Below are 22065 nucleotides of genomic sequence, written 5' to 3'. Positions count from 1 at the left end.
GGAGCTCCTTCCCCTACCCCAGTTTCATTTTCTGTACCATCCCCCAGGTTATGTTTCCCATAACACCTATCACTCCTCAAGTAGGGTGGCCAACCATCACTATTTGCCTGGGGCTGAGGGGTTTCCCAGGACATGGGACTTCCGGTTTTAAAACGGAAACAACCCCAAGCATAGAAGAGTTGGTCACACCGTCTCTAGTATTACCTTCTTTGTTTACTTGTGTATTCTCTGCTTCCCCAACCAGATCATAAACTTTCTGAGGGCAAGGACTTTCTGTCTTCTTCATCTCTGAAGGTTGGGGTGGGGGCTGTAGAAGAGGAGGGAAGTAGAGAAACAGATCACATGGTGCCTTGAAGTGTTTTGTGACTGCGGGCAATGCCCCTCTTTTTACTGGCTTCAGAAACTTCCTCTGAGATGATATCACTTTTTATTACACAGTAACAATTTCCTGTCTGTTAAAGAGGCCCACACCTTGAGGAGAAGCACAGGACTCTGTATATCTGCTAAGTAGGGAGAGGGCAGGGGAGGTGACGGGTTCAAGGAGAAGGTGGGGAAGGTTTCTATTGGAGCCTTCTGGGGAGTGGGTGCGGCATGAGCCCAGTCCCACAGGTTAGCTCACCTGCCAGTTCAGCTGAGGGGCGGGGTATGTGGGCCAGACTGGACAGAGGTGGGTAGGAAGAGGGAGAACCCCAGTAACCTCAGGTTGGGCCAGGCCAGAGGCCATTGCAGCTTTAATCAATCAGCCAGGACCTGTGTGGTGCCTGCCAGTGCCTGGCTAGATTTGGAGCAGAGAGGAAGCAAGACCAAGGTGGGGAAGATGAGGCCTGTGCTGTGGACACTCTGTGCAGGTGAGTAGGCCTCTCCCCTGTCTAGCTCCCAGGGGTGGGTGGGACATGAGGATCGAGGGTGGGGGTCTCCCAGAGCCTCCTCATGGAGGAAGGGCCTACAGAGACACGACTGTGCTCCTGTTGGACAGAATTACAGGTTCTATTTCAGGCAGCAGTTTCCAGGCTAGTGCCCAGAATCAGAACGGTTTTTATTTGCTTATTAGTAAATAAAATTCCAGCCCAGTTTTATTTTTTTTTAATTGTTGTAGTTTAAATGAAGTTTACATTTCAAGTTAGTCTCCTATACAAAACTTTATACATACATTGTTATGTGACCCTAATTGCTCTCCCCATACTGCAACTGCACACTCCTCCTTTCCACCCCTGATTCCCCATGTCCATTCAACCAGCTTCTAACCCTCTCTGCCTTCCCATCTCACCTCCGGACAGAAGCTGCCCATTTAGTCTCTTGTATCTACTTGAGCTAAGAGGCACACTCCTCACGAGTATCACTTTATGTCCCACAGTCCAGTCCAATCCCTGCCTGAAGAGTTGGCCTCGGAAATTGTTTTAGTTCTGGGCTGATAGAGAATCCAGGGGCCATGCTTTCCGGGGTTCCTCCAGTATCAGTTAGACCACTAAGTCTGGTCTTTTTACTAGAATTTGAGTTCTGCACCCCACCTTTCTCCTGCTCCATCAGGGACTCTGTTGTGTTCCCTGTCAGATCCAGCCCAGTTTTAAAATGAAGAAATCATAATACTCTCAAGACTGTATTTTCTGATCCCAAACCAGTGCTTAGGGTCAGACACACAAGATCTGACAATGGAGGACAAAGTATTTGAAATCAAGGTTATTCCAGAAAATCCAGGCTGTGTGGCTCTGATATGTTCACTACCAAGCATTTTAAATGTTGCCTTAAACCCAGAGAAAGAGACGATGAGTGATAACATTAGTATTGCATATAGGGAAAGTGAGGCACGGAAAAAAAAAGTTACTTACCCAGCATCACTGGCAGAAACAAGAAAAGATTCGAACCTTAAAAAAAAATCCCAACAAACTAGAAGGGCCCTTCCCAAAGGCTAAAACTTAGCCCTTCTGATACTCTCATCATTGAAAAGTCTCAAGAAGGGGAGATCTCCAGAAAAAAAAACAAAACCAGACATCCTTTGCTATAATAAACCAAACCCGTTGCCGTCAAGTGGATTCTGACTCATAGTGACCCTATAGGACAGAGAAGAACTGCCACACAGGGTTTCCAAGGAGAGGCTGGTGGATTTGAATTATCGACCTTTTGGTTAGCAGCCACTGCGTCACCAGGGCTCCTTTGCTATAATAGTTGAATCCAAATCAAGTGCTAGATGGGTTAAGATGGAAGCCTTGGTGTTAGGGTGCCTGGGCTTGGGAAGGGAGTTGAGAGATGGGGGGTTTGGGGAATTTTAGGAGCATCTTTGGTTCACCATTTGGCTATGCTGAGAAATCTCATTAGCTTGCAATTCAGAAACTGTTTCAGGCTTCCAGAAGCTGGCAAGAATGAGGAAGAAGCAAAGACCTACACCAGGAAACAGGACCCACCTCCCTGGGGAGATGGGCCAGGAGGCTGTATTTAACAGCTTACTTTTCTGCAAGTACAATCACGCCCCAGGCCCAGCTGGCCCACAGGACCAGCTCATTTCTTCAGGCCCCCAGGCTGCCTCTCCTCCCTGATTTCTCAAAGCCTGCCCTTGGGAGGACAAAGAGGTGCTGGAGGAGGGCCTGCCTCAAAGGGTTTGGAAGTAGACCTGGAAGAGATAAATTAGCTCAGCCTGGCTCAACCCTGGCCAAGGGATCCACTGACTGGGGGCAGAGGCCCCCTCATCATCAGCTGAGATGGACTGGCTAGTTCATTCGCTCATCCAAACAATTATTTACTGAGCACATACTTTGTGCAGGCACCACAGGAGTGAGGGATTTGGAAGAATCACAGTTTGAGAAGCCAGGTTCTAGGGAAGAATTGGTTCATGGGCACAGGTGGAATCCTAATCTTTGCCCTTTAGCGTCCCATTCCAGGGCTTCTCGATTCCCCAGCTGTTTTGCTTCTTGTGATGTTGGTCACAGGTGTGAGGAATCTGCAAGGACCACCATCATGAGTGAGCTTGTCTCAGCCATCAGACCCAGACAGGGAGGCTGCTTCAAGCTGAGGGAGAGAGGGAGGCTGAAGAGAAACAACACCCCAGGCCTGGCTGGACCAGAAGTCTCCATTTGCCCCTCTCTCGTGCATATATCCCTATATTTGTAGTCTGGCTGCAGCCTGTGCATGAATTTAAAAAGTGAATTTGGCTTAGGAAAAAAATCAAAACAAAATGCTCACCCAGTTCAGCATGAAAAGTGTCCTTATCTCTGAATTGCTTGGAGTGGGACATTTTGCCTCTTCCTGGCTCCTGACCCCTGGGTGAACTCATCCAGGGGAACCAGTTCTCAGGCACGTTTTCCAGCCTCTGAGGGAGAATGTCTTTTCTGATGGGTGTGTCTTCGGCCCCCCAACCCCTTCCCTCCAACCACCCAGCCAGCCCAGTCCAGGACAGGGTGCCCACATCTTTTCTCCCCTAGAGCACTCTAAGGGGGTGGGGCTGGAGCAGTGGGCAACGGACAGGGACTCACAGAGCAGTGTAAGGCATGTGGACAGAGTTTGGCAATGTGTGGTGATGAAATTGGCACTGCCATGTACAGGTGAGCAAGGAAGGTCTTCAAAGATCAAACCTAAGAGCAACCAGGTAGCCCAGCCCACCATGCCTCCTCCTTCGCATATCTGGGAGGCAGAAGTTGTTTGCCCTTGAATAGAACTTCCCCATAGGATTTTCTTGGTTATAATCTTTATGGTCTCCTGGGGAGCTACTGGGTGGGTTTGAACTGGCCAACCTTGCTGTTAGCAGCCAAGCGCGTAACCCTTATCCACCAGGGCACCTTGGGAGGCAGAGGTAGGAGCAGGGAAATTTAGCGAAGGCTTCCTAGAGAAGGGGTGGGGGGGCTTGAGCTGGGTTCCAGAGGACCTACTGACCTTTTCCCTTCTTTCTTTTTCCGTCTGAGAGGCTTCTCAGGTCTGAACTTGCACGGCAACAGCTCTGAGTCTACTGATGAGGATAGGCCCCAGAAGCCCCGGTGGGCTTTGGGGAAACAAGACATCGCACAGTGTTGTATCTAGGGAGTGCAGCTATAAGGCAATATGTTGTCTACAGAGAATTTAAAAACAGTAATAAACCAAACCTAACCATTGCCGCTGAGTTGATTCCGACTCATAGCAACCTTACGAGAGAGAGTAGAACTGCCCCATAAAGTTTCCAAAGAGAAGCTGGTGGATTTGAACTGCTGACCTTTTGGTTAGCAGTTGATCTCTTAACCACTATGGCATCAGGGCTCCAAAACAATAATAACACTGAGTAAAAGTCTACTTTTTATTATCACCCTGTGCTAGTAATTCTAAACAATGTCAGTACAAAATACTCCTTGCCAAGGCAGATGCTCCATCCCTTCCCATCTTGGCCCTCTTTTGGCCATCACATGCACTGGACGGAGGGGCCAGACCCCAACCCACATTCTTTACTGGCTGTTTAGAGTTGGGCAAATTACTTCACCTCGATAAACCTCAATTTCGTAACCTATGAAATGGAGTTAGTAATTGTATCTCCCATAGCATCGTTATGGATATTAAATGAGGTTATACGTGTAAAGATCTTGGAATAATGCTTGGCACATTAAAAAAACAAAACAAAACAGTTGTTGTCAAGTCAGCTTCGACTTACGGTGACCCTATGTGTGTCAGAATAGAACTGCGTTCCATAGGGTCCCCCATGGCTGATTTTTCAGAAGTAGATCACCAACCCTTTCTTCTGAGGTGCATCTAGGTGGACTCAAACCTCCAGCCTTTCAGTTAGCAGCCAAGCCATACGCCCCACCCAGGGGCTCCAGCGTGTGATAAGCGCTCCATAAACGCCAGTTTTCATTGTTGCTGCTGTTAGTGTCAGTGTGGCAAGTACAAGGTGCAGGAAATTAACTAGACGCTGGTGATTGATCCCCTGCGAGCTCTGATCTGGCAGACAGGCACCAAGAACGGAAGTCAGGGGTCACTGTGGGTGGAGCCCTAAGTTATCACCACAGTGTGCTGGGTCCCCCAATAGCTGCTAGAGAAAATGCTCTAACTCACGTGCAGAACGAAGGCTCTTCCTCTCCTGTAACTTTTCAGCCACCAGACTCCATGACAGATTTGATGTGATGGAAGGTACAGACGCAGGACAGCAGGTGTATAAAGAGGAGCCCACGAGGAAAGCTCCAGGAAAAAGAAAAAGAAAAAAAAAAAAGGCCCAAAGCAGCTCTGCCTGCAGCCACTAAAATCTTTCAAAACCTAATAAATACACACCAGGAAGTCGCAACTGCCTAGAACGAGAGGAAACCACCTTGACACTTAAATTAGAAACACTTAGGAAAGTACTGCTTCAGAGAAGCAAAGTAACCCGTCATCTCAAAATATCATACCAGTTGAGAAAATATGCATTTTTTTCTCCCCATCTAAAAAGTTTCAGTAAATCCATATATTTGTGATCCATGATGGGTTTTGATGGGAACTAAGTTTCTATGTTCCTGACTTTTAAAGACTGATCATGCCATTTTAGAATCCTTCTCTAGAGCCACAATCCAGGAATGGTTTTTCCTAAATGCATGGCCTTGCATTTGCCCACTCTGAAGTGCCACATTGCTGCTGGTCACACACAGGCTCAGGGCACTCCCTGGGTCTGCCTTGTCACCCAACATTTCACAGCCCAGTGCCACCTGCACACTGAACTCAGTGCATAGCCTGGCCCAATTTGCACGGTTTATGGGGGCTCAGCCTCAGACATGCACATCTGATGATAATCAGATAAGAGAGTGGCCATATGCCCAGTTAATCCTGACCCTGAAAAGAGGGAATCCAGGCCAGAACCAGGGCAGTATCAACCTAAAGTACACCTACAAGGTGGTGGCCCAGTGCTCCATCTGCTTTACTGTCCTGGACCCTGTTGCCACTCCCACGTGGGGCCTGGGCACCCCCTGCTCTGGGCCTGAGCACGGGTCAGAAGCTGGTGTTTGCAAGAAGGGCTCGCATGCAGGACAGGCTCGGGGTGAATCACACTATCTCCTCACAGAGATGCAGCAGATTTAAAATAACATCAGTCCAGCCCCAAAGCGGGGAGAATGTAACGAACTGTCAGTCTAAGAGGGCTATGTGTTCCATGGGGAAGGAGTAATGGTTTAGGGCATGGTCATCAACCCTGGCTGCCCATCAGAATCACCTGGGGAGTAGATGTACAGATGCCCAGGGTCCCTGATCTTCTGAATCCGAACCTGGGGGCAGGATCTGGGTACCTCTCTTGATCTTTAGGAAGTTCCCCAAGTGATTCTGATATGCAGTCTAGGCTTAAAGTTAAATATTGGAGCTTGAGTAGAAGTAGGTTTAATGAACAGTTGAAATAATCTAGGATGATACTCTGCTCATGGCCTTCAGCTCAGTTTTACACCTCCCTGAGTTACTTCCCAATCTCTGGCTTGGTACCTCAATTCAGAGGGCCCAGCTGCAGATTATCTTCACAGTTAGTGCACATGCAAATCACCTGAGGATCTTGTTAAAATGAAACTGATTCATTAGGTCCAGGGTAGAGCCTGAGATTCTGCATTTCTAACAGAGCCCAGGTGATGCTGCTACTCATGCAGGGATCACGGTTTGAGAAGCAAGGCTCTAGAGAAGAATTGGTTCATGGGCACAGCTGTGATCCTAACCTTGCCTTTGCCCTTCAGCATCCTATCCCAGGGCTTCTCGATTCCCCAGCCATGTTACCCATTGTGTTGGTCACCGGGAGGCCCTGGTGAGAGTGTGCCTGGCTCAGCATGTGCTTTACTCCTGGCAGTGTTTGACCCTGTTCATCTCTCCCTCCTTTCTGCAACACTCTCTTCTGTTGTTTCCCATCATCCACTCTCTCATGGTTCTCCTCCTACATTCCTGACCTGATCCTTCCATGTCTCCTTTGCAGCCTCATGCTCCTCTGCCCTGCCATGAAATTTCAGAGCTCCTCACTCTTGGTCGTAGACCCTCTTCTCTTTCCACTCATCCACATGCACAGGTTCAGTTACCACCAATTCCCAGATGACTCGCAAATATCTGTCTCTAAACCTGACCATTCTCTTGAGCTAGAGGCCAACAAGTCCAACAGCCCACTTGATTCTCAACTTAGATGTGTCAAAAGCACTTCAAACTCACAAACCGAAAACCAAACCCATGATATTTTTCTCCAGATCTGATTCCTTTCCAGTGATTTCTATCTCAATAAATGGAACTCCATCCTTCCAGGAACAAAAGCCAGAAACCTAGTGTAAAGATGGCGTGGCAGAGGCATCTGACCTCCTCTAACTTCACAGGAAGGAAGAATCATTATTAGCATCCACAGCCCAAGGCTGATTCCTATGAAGCAGAAGTCAGGCATGCCTCCACCCTCCAACCTTTTTACCAATTCTGACACAAACCGTCCCTTCCATGGCACTTTCTACTTCTTTTCTGGGTTCAATAATTCATTGCAATGGACACACAGAACTCACATACCATACTTACAGTTATGGAGTTTATTAGGGAAGTAACAGGTTACAGTGCAGGTTGAGGAACGCTCAGAATACAGTTCTTCCATCAGGACAGCCTCTTCTCAGCCATGCTGGTGCTGCAGGCATGCCTTTCTCTGGTCCTCAGCCCTTCAGCCCCTCAGGCCTTTTGGGCCAGCCTCTGCCCTGCTCGCTAGTGTTATAAAGCTCTTTTAACTGCCGATAAGTGCCTAGAGGCACCCCGCTCTGCCAGGAAGCCTCCTGCCTGAAGTCATTAAGCTCTTTTGCTCTGTGGGTCAGTATACCCACTGTAACCACCTTGCTCCATGGGCTGGGAGGCCACTGCACCATTTCCTGCCAGTTTCTTGGTTCTGCTGCCACTGTTTCTCTGCCACTGCTTCTCATTGTCTCTCACCGTCTCCAATGTTATAGCTCTCTCTCTCTATCTCCTGAGTCTAGGAGGTTCTCAGTGCAGGGATCCTGGGTCCAAAGGATGCACTCTGCTCCCAGCTCCCACCTCCCCTACTCTGGAATTGGCTGTCTTTTAAGCCTAGCAGGATGGCAAAACTAACCAATCCCCTCATTAGGATTCCATACTCTTTATTTGCATGGTCCCACCCCCACGAGGGTGCCATGCACCTTATTTGTATTATTAACAAGCTATCCAATCTCCTTGGTGGACCACAAACACCCAATTTGCATATTCCCACCCAGTCATTTGGTAAGGAGTTACAAAGACTATGGCTAGAAGGACCATATTAAGTAATTCATTGCATCACACCCAGGAGTTACGTATTATGGTTTTCTACTGCTATGTAATAAATTACCACAAAACTTAGTGACTTAAAACAATAATGATCACTTATTTTGCTCACAGATCTGCAGTTTGAATGGGGGTTGGCACGGACAGCTTGTCTCTACTCCATGTGGCATCAGCTAGGGTAACCTGACTGGGGCTAGAAGAACCCTTTCAAGATGGTGCACTAACTTGCCTGGCAAGCTGGTGCTGACTCTTGGTTTCTCTCTATGTGGGCCTCTCCACAGGGAAGCTTGGGCTTCCTCACAGTATGGTGGCTGGGCTCTAAGAGCAAACGTCTCAAAGGAAAGGAAGTGGAAGCTGCCAGTTTCTTAAGGCGTGGGTCCAGAAACTGGCCCAGAATCACTTCTACCGTATTCTATAGGTTAAGCAGTCACAGAACCCAGACTCAAGGGAAGAGGACATGAACTTCACCTCTTGATGAGAGGAGTATCAAAGAATTTTTGGGTCATATTTTAAAACTGCCACAACACCGTTCAGCCTTTTTCTCCCACTTCTGCAAATTCAAGTTATCATTAAGCCCTGATGATATTAACTCTCAAATCTGTTCATTTTTCTCTGCCTCCTCTGCCACTTCATTGATCTAAGCTACCTCTCCTAAGGTACTGCCAAAGCCTGCTAACTGATCTTGTTTCACCTATTTTACCTCTTCTCCTATCTATTCTCTACCCTGGAGCCAGAATGATCTTTTAGAATAAAATTATGACCATGTCCCTACCCCTACTTAAAGCCTTTCAATAACTTCCCATTGCCTTTAGGATAAAGACCAAAATCATTGTCAAAGCCTATTAGGCTGAGGCCCAGCCCACACTTGCAGCCACTTTGGCAGTGGTGTGACTTCAGAATTGCTCTGTCGGAGGGCCTGAGCAAGGCAATCTGGCTGAAACCGAGCAGATAGCGGCATTGTCCTAAACCGCCTCCATGGAACAAGTACAGTGTTTTCACTTGGACTGTGAGTCTCTTTGGAGTGATAGTGGGAGGCTTAAGGATATCATTTGGGGGGAGTTACGCTTCCCCAAACCACCCCCTTGGTGACTTAGTTTCTTGAACATGCCCTTCCCTCTCCATCCCATGACCTCTGCACAGCGCTCTCAGCTTTCCCACCCCACCACATCTCCCATTTTCTTGTGGTCAACTCCTGCTCATCCTCCAACCTCAGCTCAAAAAGCCTTCCTCAGGACATCCCCAAGTTTAGGTCGGGTCCCTGTTACATCTTCTCATTGAACATCTACCACATGTCACCATGGTGGTCTTCCACTTACTGCTGTGATTATTTATTTATTACCATCTAACTCTCCCAGAGGACTGGCTGACATGAGAGGAGGAACTGTGTCTGTCTCTGCTTGTCATTTTATCCCCAGAGTCTGGCACAGTGCCTGGCACGTGGGTGCCCAGCAGCCATTTGTAGCGTGGATGTGAATTAACGGGTGGCTCTCTGCAGCATCTTTGAACCTCATTAGGCAGCAAGGTCACAGGCAGCAGGATCATGAAGGAGCTGGCTAGTTGGCAATGTCTCCATCTCGCCTTTCTCCCTTTCCTGTTTTCTCTGCCCCTGCTTCTCTCCAAGCTTCAATCCTAACAGGGCCCACCTTTGCTAATCTCACTTCCTCCCATCAAAATTTGCCTGTCCTGAGTCCCTTTCCAGGGTTTGACAGGTGAGGGGATCCAACTAGGGAAATGGATTCGACCTGCAGGTTAAAGAAAGAGTCCGTCCTAGATATCATCAGCATTTTAGCAGAAGCTCCAGTGCCTTGACTCAAAGGAGTTACTACTAAACAGTGGGAATTTCAGCATGGAGACAGCTGGTAGAGGACTCCTCTGACTTGGAGATGAGGTTGAGTTGCCCTGCGAACCTCCCCACGCTGGCAGCCCTCAGGTCTCGTCCCTGTCTCCTCTCTGCCTGCTGGCCCCTGTCCTTGAGCAGCCTTCTCTGCCCCAGGATGCCAACAGTCACACTTGGAAACTCCCACTTCCTGAAACTGCCTCCCTCTCCTCTGCTACCCAGTGACCTTTGGCTGCTTCCTCATTTTCTGCCCTGGTGAGTCAGGGATGCCATAAACACCTGGCTGGGGCAGAGCATGGCGACAGATAGGCGCTTCCAGTTAGGACCATCACAAAGGTCACTGGGAGAGGAACATGAAAGCAAGGGACAGGACCCACCACTGCTCTGGTGCTCTCTGCCCTACCTGCCCACCAGCTCATCTGCACACAGAGGACAGGAGGCTAATCCTCCACCTGTGTCCCAGCTCCTCGCCTCCCTGGCTGGGACCTGGTTTCTTCTGACTTCTAATCTCTCTTCTAGTTTCAGTCTCTTCTTTTCTAGGAGCTCCTTTCCTGTGACCTACAAGCTCTGCTCCAGCCTCCTTCTAGTCTGCAACCCCTGAGGGAAACAAAGGAACCTTGTCCAGATCCTTAGTGCCCTCTGTTTCAGCGTTTTCATCTTGCTCTGTGAGGCAAGCTCCTTGACAAAACAGATTCCCTCGCTCTCTACTGCCTCACCTCCCACTCGGCCTTGCCAAATGTAACATGGCTTTATAGCCACAAGAGTGCTGTGTGTTTGCTGCAGAACATTTGGAGAATAAAAGTCCACAAAGAAGAAACCCAAAATTGCCCACGATCCCAGAATTCAGAAACAACCATTAGTGAGCTTTCATTGTATTTTCTTCTAGAATTTGTTCTCTCTGTGATTATTTATACGGAGTTAGGATACTGTTGTATACATACACTGTTTTGCTTCTTGCTTTATTCCCATATATACACAAGTTCAACACAGTGAATTGAATCTCCTACCCCCTCAATTAGCCTTTCCATTAAAATGTATCTTCTTGGGAATAACATGGCTCCTTACTTCCCCCTTCTCCCTTCCCTTTACACTTGCACCTTAGCATATCATTAAGCTCCATTAGGACACTGGCTGGTGACACCACGTGTGTCAGAGTAGAACTGCACTCCATAGGGTTTTCAATGGCTGACTTTTCAGAAGCGGATCGCCAAGGCTTTCTTCCCACACACCTCTGGGTGGACTGAAACCTCCAACCTTTTAGTTAGCTACCAAGCGAGTTAGCTGTTTGCGCCATGGGGTCCCTAGGAGTCAGATTCGACTTGATGGCAACTGGCACTGGTACACTGGCTGACAGTAACCTCTCTCTACTGCCTGGGCAGGGATCGTGCCGCTAATCAGTCAACATGGTTTTAATTAGCTCCCAGCTCTGTGTAGACACCTTGGGAGTAAGGGCAGGGCAAGTGGTAGGTACAAGAGCAGTCTGAGACTCAAACCCTTCTCAACAGAGCGTGCCAGCTGGTGAGGAGAGGAGGCCTGCACACATAGAAGACAGCAAATAAGAATGAAGTGTGCATGGTGTAATGCTGCCTGAAGCAGTTCAGTTAGCAGTGAGGGCTGGGCTGATCTCTGTTGGGTAGTGAGGGCTGGGTTGGTCCTGGCTGGGCAGTGAGCGCTGGGCTGGTCTCTGTTGGGCAGTGGGGCTGGGGTGGTCCCGGCTGGGCAGTAAGGGCTGGGTTGGTCTCTACTGTGCAGTGAGGTCTGGGGTGGTCCTAGCTGGGCGGTGACAGCTGGGCTGGTCTCTGTTGGGCAGTGAGGGCTGGGTTGATCCCAGCTGGGCAGAGAGGGCTGGGCTGGTCTCTGTTGGGCAGCGGGGCTAGGGTGGTCCCGGCTGGACAGTGAGGGCTAGGGTGGTCCCGGCTGGGCAGTAAGGGCTGGGTTGGTCTCTGTTGGGCAGTGAGGGCTGGGTTGGTCCCGGCTGGGCAGTGAGGGCTGGGTTGGTCCCGGCTGGGCAGTGAGGGCTGGGGTGGTCCCAGCTGGGCAGTAAGGGCTGAGCTGGTCTCTGTTGGGCAGTGAGGGCTGGGTTGGTCCCGGCTGGGCAGTGAGGGCTGGGGTGGTCCCAGCTGGGCAGTAAGGGCTGAGCTGGTCTCTGTTGGGCAGTGAGGGCTGGGTTGGTCCCGGCTGGGCAGTGAGGGCTGGAGTGGTCCTGGCTGGGCAGTGAGGGCTGTGGTGGTCCCGGCTGGGCAGTAAGGGCCGGGCTGGTCCCGGCTGTGCAGTGAGGGCCGTGTTGGTCCCGACTGGACAGCAAGGGCTGGGTTGGTCCTGGCTGGGCAGTGAGGGCTGGGTTGGTCCCGACTGGACAGTGAGGGCTGGGGTGGTCCCGGCTGGGCTTCTAGGGAGGTGGATGTGAGGGCACCTCTGATAATTTATCCAGTGCCTCCCATTATGGTAGGGCTTTAACAGGCTGTAGGCGAAATCCACTGAACTGATCTGAATCTATAGATTTCTAATGACCCATGTTGTTGAACAAACAGCCCAACAAACTTTCGTTAAGTTCTGACTCCTCTGCCTCTCATTCCCTTGGGCCCATTCCCACCTCAGGACAAACGAGCCAGCGAGTGTGAGCTGCCTAGCTCTCCCCAGAGATCAGCACTTTCTTAACACCAGAGTATGCTGTCTAGTCCTGGGCAGGCGGGGTCCCTTCTGGCTTCCAGCGCCTCCTCCCTAAGACTGTGGTTTCTCGGAGCAAATGGATTTTCCTAAGTGGAGGCATTGCTGCCTGTTTCCCAAGGGTTCCCATAATGTGTTATGCATACCTCAAACAGCCAGTTCCATCAAGCATTTCATTACCCTCTTCGGATATATTACTTTCCGTTTGGCTCTCAAGAGACAGTTTATTATCTTCTTAACAAACCTTCATTATTTACAAGCAATCATCCTGGCCTCAAGCTGGGTCTCCATACCCACCCCCTTAGGGAGGTTAAATGACCCATTTCAGTGTGGGGCATCTGGCAGGCTTGGCAACCCCTCTTAGGGGCTCCACTGGCCCTTTATTTGATTTAGGGGCAATTTCTAAGGGCCCTGGGTGGTGCAAATGGTTTGCGCTTGACTACTAACCTAAAGGTTGGTGGTTCAAACCTACACAGCAGTGCCATGGAAGAAAGACCTGGTGATCTGCTTCCATAAAGATTGTAGCCAAGAAAACTCTGTAGAGCAGTTCTACTCTGTAACACATGGTGTTGCCATGAGTCAGAATCAACTTGATGGCAATGGGTTTGGTGTTTTTGGGCTTTGGGGAATATAAAAATGGCGTAAGGGCGATGTCTGACCTCCTCTAACTTCACATGGGGGAAGGAGAATCAAGACCAATAGCCCAAGGCTGATTCCTATGAGGCAGAGATCAGACACGCCTTCTCTCTCTGCCATCTTTACCAGTTCTGACACCAACTGTCCCTCCCATGGCACTCTCTACTTCTCTGCTGGGTTCAATAATTCATTGCAATGGCCACAGAGAACTCACAGACAATACTCACTATCATGGAGTTTATTAGGGAAGTTGTTGTTAGGTGCTGTCGAATCAGTTTTGACGCATACTGACCCTATGTACAACAGAAGGAAACACTGCCCGGTCCTGCACCATCCTCACAATCATTATGCCTGAACCCATTGTTGCAGCCACTGTATCAATCCATCTTGTCAAGGGTCTTCCTCTTTCTTGCTGACCCTCTACCAAACGTGATGTCCTTCTCCAGGGACTGATCCCTCCTGATAACATGCCCAAATTATGTGAGACATAGTCTCACCATCCTTGCTTCTAAGGAGCATTCTGGCTGTATTTCTTCCAAGACAGATTTGTTCGTTGTTTTGGCAGCCCATGATATAGTCAATATTCTTTGCCAACACCATAATTCAAAGGTGTCAATTCTTCTTCAGTCTTCCTTATTCATTGTCCAGCTTTTGCATGCATATGAGGTGATTGAAAACACTATGGCTTGAGTCAGGCAAACCTTAGTCTTCAAGGTGACATCTTTGCTTTTTAACACTTTAAAGAAGTCTTTTGCAGCAGATTTACCCAATGCAATGCATCATTTGATTTCTTGACTGCTGCTTCCATGGGTGCTGATTGTGGATCCAAGTAAAATGAAGTCCTTGACAACTTCTTGTTTTCTTTATGTTGCAATGTAATCCATACTGAAGGCTGTAGTCTTTGATCTTCATCAGTAAGTTCTTCAAGTCCTCTTCACTTTCAGCAAGCGAGGTTGTGTCATCTGCATAGCGCAGGTTGTTAATGAGTCTTTCTCCAATCCTGATGCCCCATTAGGGAACTAACAGGTTACAATTCAGGTTGAGGAATGCTTCGGATACAGCTCTTTCATCAGGACAGCTTCTTCCCAGCCATGCTCACAGACGGGCCTCTCCCTGTCCCTGGATCTCTGCCCTGCTCAGGCAAGTGTTACAAAGTTCTTTTAGCTCTGCCAATAAGTTCCCGGAGGCACCCCACTCCACCAGTAAGCCTCAGACAGAAGGTGCTCAGCTCTAGCTCCATGGGTCGGCAAACCTAGCTCCACCAAATGCCCAGAGGCACCCTACTCCTCCAGCAAGCCTTCTGTCCAAAGGCACTCAGGTTTCTCGCTCTATGGGCCATGAAGCCCAAAATACCAATTCCTGCTGGTCTCTTCTGCTGGTCTCTCCTGCCGATGTTTCTCTGTCACCACTTCTTGCTGTCTTCAGTATTACAGCTCCCTCTCTCTCTCTCTCGCTATCTCTTTCTGGGTCTCCTGGTTCCAGGAGCTTCTCAGCTCAGGGATCCCAGGTCTGAAGGATGCACACTCCACTCCTGGCCCTTCTTCCTTGGTGGCAGTGAGATCCTCTCCTCCCCACCTCTGGGATGGCAAAACTGACCAATCTCCTTGGTGAGCCACAATTACCTTATTTGCACCCAGTGATTGGGTGAGAGTTATAAGACCATGGCGAGAAAGGCCACACAAAATCAATCCATCGCACTGCAGGGAATTTCTAACAGTCTGTGAGATAGGTTCTTCCACCAAGTTTCTTTGATTGTAATTCTACCCATCCTTTAAGTTAAAATTCTCCATTTCATTCTGTCTGTCAGAGAGCTCTTATTTGAGCACCTTCTATGTGTTAAGCACTTTGCTGAGCCCTGGGGATATGAAGATGAAGAAAATAACAGTGTGGCAGAGAAGAAAGACGCCCCATTATAGAATACTTGTATAGTTCTTGTATGTGCAGGGTAGAATGTTTACACTTTAAATATGTTAAATCAGTCAACCCTTACAACAACCTTATGAGTTAGATAATATTATTATTCTCATTTTACAGTTGAGAAAAGTGAGGCACAGTGAGGTTAATTAAGTTGACCAAAGTTGCACAGCAGGGAAAAGTAAGAATGAAGATGCCAGCCTGGGCACTTTGGCTCCAGAGTCTGTGCTCTTGGTCCCTCTGTCATACTGCATAATAGTTTCATGAGAAAGAAGTCCTCATGAGAGAGCGGGTGGCAAAAAGGACAGAGCAATCAGCTCTGCTGGGGAGAGATAGGATATTTCCTCTAGGACAACACATGTGTTCAAACTGTCTCCTTAGCAGACTACTATATTGCTAAGAGATTTTTATGTTTTCTTCTTTGCCGGTGAAAGTTCTTGCCCTTCTAACTTGTGTACCCCAGGGAAGTTTAGCATGTAAATCATGTTAACACCTTTCAGTGAATTAGCTTATCAGACGGGAGCTCTTCTTTCAAGGTAGATGCTGAGAGCTAAGCCTTGAGAAGAAAGGAGAGTAGGGGAGTAAAAAAGAAGAAAGAATACTTCTGGAGCGTGAGGAATAAGCTCAGAGGAAGCAACAGGATGTGGTTACTTGCAGGAGGGTGGGTTCTGGGCAACTAGAAAGGTGTTACACAATATGGACCCCTTACAAGGAAGGAGAAAGGATGGTAGCTGGAAGACTCTAGAAATGAACTTCTCCACTTCCCAATTTTCCAATAACTGATTAGAGGTCCTGCCTGGAGTTTTTGTCTCATCCACTGAATAGGGATGCAGAGATCCCAGATAAGAAAAAACAAAGGTTGCAATGCTAATAAACATACCCAAAAAACCCACTGCCATCAAGTCAATTCCATCTCATAGCAACCCTACAGGACAGAGTAGAACTGCCCTATAGGGTTTCCTAGGCTGTAATCTTTATGGAAGCAAACTGCCACATCTTTTTCCTGCAGAGTGGCTAGTGGTTCAAACAGCTGACCTTTTGGTTAGCAGCTGAGTGCTTAACCACTGTGCCACCAGGGATCCTTGCTAATAAACATAAAGCTTGTGAGAAGAGGGGAAAGGAGCTGGGTTTATTCCAGATAGAGGTGAGGAAACCTCTGATTATATGATGGGAAATTATTTGGGGAATCAAGCTAGATGCCTCCATCCCCAGTTGCCATGGATTGAATTGTGTCCCCAAAAAATATATGTCAACGGCTCGGCCTTGATTCCCAGTATTGTGTGGTTGTCTTCTATTTTGTGATCTAACTATCTTCTATTTTGTGATGTGTTGTAAATCCTAACCTCTATATGTTAGCAAGGCAGGTTCAGTGTAGTGTGTATCTTGAGTCACTGCCTTACAAGAAAGTGTGACTCAAGTCACATTCTTAAGTCACACCCTTGCTTGAGTCACCTTTTTTATCTTATGAGAGAAAAGGAGAGAGAAGCGAGCAGAGAGGAGAGGGACGTCGCTACCACCAAGAAAGAAGAGCCAGGAGCAGAGCACGTCCTTTGAACCCAGAGTCTCTGTGCTGAGAACTTCCTACACCCAGGGGAAGATTGATGCTAAGACACACTGAGATCTCCAAAGAACACCGGGCCTACAAATGTTGAAAGGAAACAAGGACCTTCCTCCAGAGCCAACAGAGAGAGTCTTCCCTAGAGCTGGTGCCCTGAATTCAGACTTCTAGCCTCCTGAACTGTAAGAGAATGAATATCTGCTTGTTAAAGCCATAAACTTGTGGTATTTCTGTTACAGCAGCGCTAGATAACTAAGACATAATTTTGGTACCAGGAGAGTGGGGTGCTGCTCTAATAGATACCTAAAATGTGGAAGTGATCTTGGAACTGGGTAATGGGTAGAGGCTGGAAGAGTTTTGAGGTGCCTAATTGCCTTGAAGAGATTGTTAGTGGAATTATGGATGTCAAAGGCAATTCTGGTGAGGGCTCAGAAGGAAGTGAGGAGAGCTACAGGGAAAGTCTCTATTGTTTTGGAGAATACATATGGTGCCAGGAACAGAATGTTGCTAGAAATGTGAATGTTAAAGTGCTTCTGGTGAAGCTTTAAAAGGAAATAATGAACATGTTATTGGACAATGGAGGAAGGGCAACGCTTTGTATGCAGTGGCAAAGAAATTGTCTGAATTATGTTCAAAAGTTTGGTGAATGGTTAAACTTGTAAGTGATGAACTTGAATATTTGGCTGATAAGATTTCTAAGTCAGATCTTAAAGGGGCCATGTGGTTTCTCCTTGCCACTTAATAGTAAAATGTGAGAGGAAAGAGATGGACTTAAAAGTGAACTGTGCAAAATGAAAACAAAACTTAAAAGATTTAAAAAATTATGTTGTACAAACTATGAAAATATGTCCTAGAATGTTCACCAAGGATGTAGCTACACAAATTTTTGTTAAAGAGATTAATCTTGTGAATGATAGATCTAATCAACTACAACAGCAGAAAACCCACCAGCTTAAACTGAAGGGGTCAGAGAAAAAATGAAAGGAGAGAAAGCTGTCTGCCTCTCTAAACTCTACAGGCAGGAAACAGGCCAAAGGAGCTATATCTATTGTCCTCCAAGAAAAGACAAGAACCTTCCCTGGAGCAGCTCAGAGATCAGCATAACTGTTGGGAGGAGCAGAGCTGCCTGTCTCAGAGGGTGAGGCCATGGCCACTGGGGTTTTAAAGGGTGAGGCCACAGCCTCCTCTGTTTCAAAGAGTTGGATTTTCACCAGGTCAGTTCTGGAGTGTGGGGCTGCTGTTAAGGTGTGCCAGAGGAATGGGGCTGCCACCCAAAGCAGAGGGGGCAGGGCTACCATGACCAAGAGGCAGAAGAATGGGGCCTGTCGAGGCTGAGGGGGTGGAGTCACCACTCAGATGGACTAGGTGAATGGGGCCAGCCAAAGCCTAGGGAGCAGAGTTGTCATCCCAGTGGGCCTGGAAGGCAGAGCGGAAGCCCAGGGCCGAGGGGCCTTCACCTAGAATCTGGAGAGCATGGCCAACACCCAGAGTCTGGGGGATGGGGCCATTGCCTAGATGATCTCAGAGAACAGAGGATTATTTTTAAGCCTTGGGAACTAATGTAAATTGTTCTGCTGGGTTTGGGGCTTGCTTAGTGCCTCTTATCCCTTCTTTCCCTCAAATTTCTCCCATTTGTAATGGAAATGTATACTTTGTACCTGTTCCACCATTGTATTTTGGAAGCAGATAACCTATATTGTAGATGTCACAGGTTCTCAGATGAAGAGGAATTTTGCCCCAGGATGAAATATGCCTAACATCTCACTCGTGTTTGATTTAAATGATTCAGATGATGAGATTTTGGACTTGGAGTTGACTTAAGACTTTTGGGATGATGTGATGGGGTGAATGTATTTTGCATGTGGCAAGGAAATGAATTTTGGGGATCAAAGGGTGGAATGTTACGGATTGAATTCTGCTTCCCCCAAAATGTGTCAACTTGGCTAGGCCTTGTGGTTGTCCTTCATTTTGTGATCTGATGGAATTATCCTCCACATTGTGATGTGTTGTAAATCCTAACCTCTATATGTTAATGAGGCAGGATCAGTGTGTGGTGTATCTTGAGTCACATCCTTACTTAAGTCACACCCTTACTCAAGTCACACGCTTGCTTGAGTCACATCTTTTATCTTACAAGAGATAAAAGGAGAGAGAAGTGAGCAGAGAGGAGAGGGACCTCACTACCACCAAGAAAGAACCTAGAAACCTCCTAGACTCTGGGAAAGATTGATGCCAAAACACATGGATATCTCCAAAGATCCACGGATGTTGAAAGGAGACAAGGACATTCCCCCAGAGCCAACAGAGAGAGAAAGCCTTCCCCTGGAGCTCATGCCCTGAATTCAGACTTCTAGCTTCCTAACTGTGAGAGAATAACTTTCTTATTAAAGCCATCCACTTGTGGTGTTTCTGTTACAGCAGCATTAGATAACTAAAACACCAGTAACGTCAGAACAAGAGGATATTGACAGAATCAGTGGGAATGATTTAGGTTAGCTATAGAAGAGTCCAGGAGTGCTGGGAGTGCAGTGGTTAAACACTTGGCAGCTAATCAAAAGCTGCTCCATGGGAGAAAGCTGTGGCAGTCTGCTTCTGTATGGATTACAGCCTTGAAACCCTATGAGGCAGTTCTACTCTGTCCTACAGGGTTACTGTAGATCCGAATTGACTCGACAACAATGGGTTTGGGTGTTTTTCATATGAAGAATCTGAGGAGCTAGGGCTGGATCAAGACATGTGAGGACCCCAAACACTGATTATCTGTAGTACTCCCTCCTCTACTTACTCACACATTTGAAAGGGAAATGTAAGTTTTACATACATATATATACACATGTGTGTATGTGTGCGTCTTAGCTATCCATGATGTAACTTCTTTTAAAATGTGGCTGTATTAGTGACTATATGCAAAAGTGACATATGCCATTTTAGCAGAACGAGAGGAACTGGATTAGAAAAATTTTAGTATATGTGGGGTACTAAGATTTTTACTATATACCACATGTTCTACAAAAAGAATATTCCACATATTCTACAACAAAGAAAATGAGTCAGTGAGCTTAGTTGATTCAACAGTGTAAAATTCTGTTGATTTCCCACAACGAAAAAAAATTGACTTTCACCAGTTTTGCTTTAGATGGCAATTTTGATGCTTGTTTCATAATAAATGCTATAATTATAAATGAACAAATGAAAAGATGTCATAAAAGAAAATTTAATGATCAGAAAACATGTGTTACAACAAATTACTATGTCCTATTTTTAGATGGATGTTTTATCTCAAACGTTATAGTTAAAACACTTCTTTCTATCTTTACTCTTAAAATTTTTCAATGAGTTTGTCACAAGCTGCTGAACAATATATACTTCTGTACATAACAAGGATAATGAATCGAGTCTTTCTTGAATCGTTGTTGTATGCTTGCTTTTCCTTGTGTCCTGTCTGCTTGGCATCTATGGGTCTTTGCTTTGGACAACTGATGCCCCTGTTTTGTTGATGCCGTAAGCATGCGCTTACCTTGCTTACTGGGTAATCTGCCCCTGAAAGGAGCCCTGATGGTACAACAGTTAAGTGTTCGGCAACTATCTGAAAGTTTGGTGGGTAGAACCCACCCAGCAACTCCATGAGAGAAAGGCGTGACAATCTGCTCCTGTAAAGATTATGGACTAGAAAACCCTATAGGACAGTTCTACTCTGTCACATGGGATCGCTACGAGTTAGAATCAACTCAATGGCACCTAACAACAACAAAAACAACAAGGAAGACTCCAGGAGTCGCTGAGTGGCGCAAATGGTTAAGCACTCCATTACTAGTCAAAAGGTTGGCAGTTCAACCCAACCAAAGACATCAGACTCCAAAAGGTCACACAGGCTTGAAAACCCGATGGAGCAGTTCTACTCTGCACACGTGGGGTTGCTATAAATCAGAATTGACTTGACGGCACAAAATAGAAGATTCCCAGTGATGATAGTTGGCAAGAAGTTCTTAAATACAGGATAAATTCACATCTAAGATTATAGGAAATGTAAGTGTGCCTCAGGGCACAGAATCAATCTTTTAAGATTCTTCTCAGGTTTCCAAATAACGTGTAAATGGGGCTCTACATTTGTGCAAGGCTTGTCTATATCATCCATTCATTTCAATCTCTTCCCTCATAAATCTATTAACATAAGATGATTTTAACTCACAGTTATAATGATCTCCGAAAGTGATGTATTCTTTAATTGCAATGTTAGCAATTACTATTCCTTTTTGACAGCTCACCCATGGTGATGGTGGGTGGTTGTCGCTTATGATTAACTTCTACCAAGGATGTACCTTAACAACAGACTATGGAAGGAGGAAGTAGAAGTGGTTCAGTATGAAAAGATAGGTATAATAGTAACTATCATCAAAAGGTCGGTAGTTTGAATCCACCAGGTGCTCCTTGGAAACCCTGTGGGGCAGTTCCACCCTGTCCTATAGGGTCACTATGAGTCGGAATCGACTCGATGGCAACGGGTTTGGCTTCTTTTTTTAATCATTTATTGAGCACTTATTGTGGATTAGGAACCATTCTAAACAAATATTTCATGTCATTTAATCCTTATACAATGCATTTTCCAAGTGAGGTATCTGTGGCACGAAGAGTTTAAGTCAATTGCTCGAAGTTATAAATAAAGGAACTAGAAACCCAGCTGAGGCTTTCTGGCTCCAGAGCCTGTGCACTTGAACTCTATGCAATGCTACTTCCGAGAATGGCAATATTGGAGCTTGTTCAGTAAGTATGGAGTGGTACAGACAGGGGAATCAAAGTATCACAGGGACACTTCTGAATTCTGGGAAAGGGAGAGTTGGGAGAGGAAAAGAACGGGTGGTAGAATGGTTCACTGGAGAATATTGCCCTCCTGCGAAGGCAACGTGCAAAGTCCTGGATCCAGCCCACCTAGCCTGTTTCATTTGGCAGAAGTTCACCTGTGACAAGGATGAGTCACCTGAGAACTGTGAAGTGCTGGCAAACATGGGGTGTTGTTTCTATGCAGTTACCAGCTGTCTTAGTCAGGGTTCTCTAGAGAAATAAAACCAGTGATAGATATAGAGAGAGAAAGAGAGAGAAGGAAGTTCACCCCAAGGAATTGGCTCACACAAATGTGGGGAGCTGACAAGTCCAAAATCTGTATGTCAGGCAGCAGGCTGGAGAGTCATGCACAGGGCTTGGAACTGGTTTGTTCCTGTTTGAAACCCTGCACAGAACGTATCGTGGACGTTAAGCCACTCATGATTGTAAT

General features: G+C 46.9%; 1 protein-coding gene across 2 annotated transcripts in view; it reads left to right on the top strand.

Annotated features, from left to right (window-relative positions):
- Positions 1 to 337: 337 nt before the first annotated feature.
- GPA33 (glycoprotein A33) overlaps positions 338 to 22065 on the top strand; it is a 49503-nt gene continuing 27775 nt past the window's right edge. Inside the window, exon 1 of one of the 2 annotated variants that reach the window (XM_023740032.1) lies at positions 338 to 848. In XM_023740032.1, coding sequence (XP_023595800.1) covers positions 818 to 848 — 31 coding nt within the window. In that variant the 5' untranslated portion in view covers positions 338 to 817. The remainder of the gene's footprint in view (positions 849 to 22065) is intronic. The other variant, XM_023740031.1, reaches the window with a different exon arrangement.

Source organism: Trichechus manatus, unplaced genomic scaffold (assembly GCF_000243295.1).
Source record: "Trichechus manatus latirostris isolate Lorelei unplaced genomic scaffold, TriManLat1.0 scaffold00145, whole genome shotgun sequence".
Lineage (NCBI taxonomy): Eukaryota > Metazoa > Chordata > Mammalia > Sirenia > Trichechidae > Trichechus > Trichechus manatus.
The sequence above is the reverse complement of the archived record's forward strand: the minus strand, read 5'-3'. Positions and strand labels throughout refer to the sequence as shown.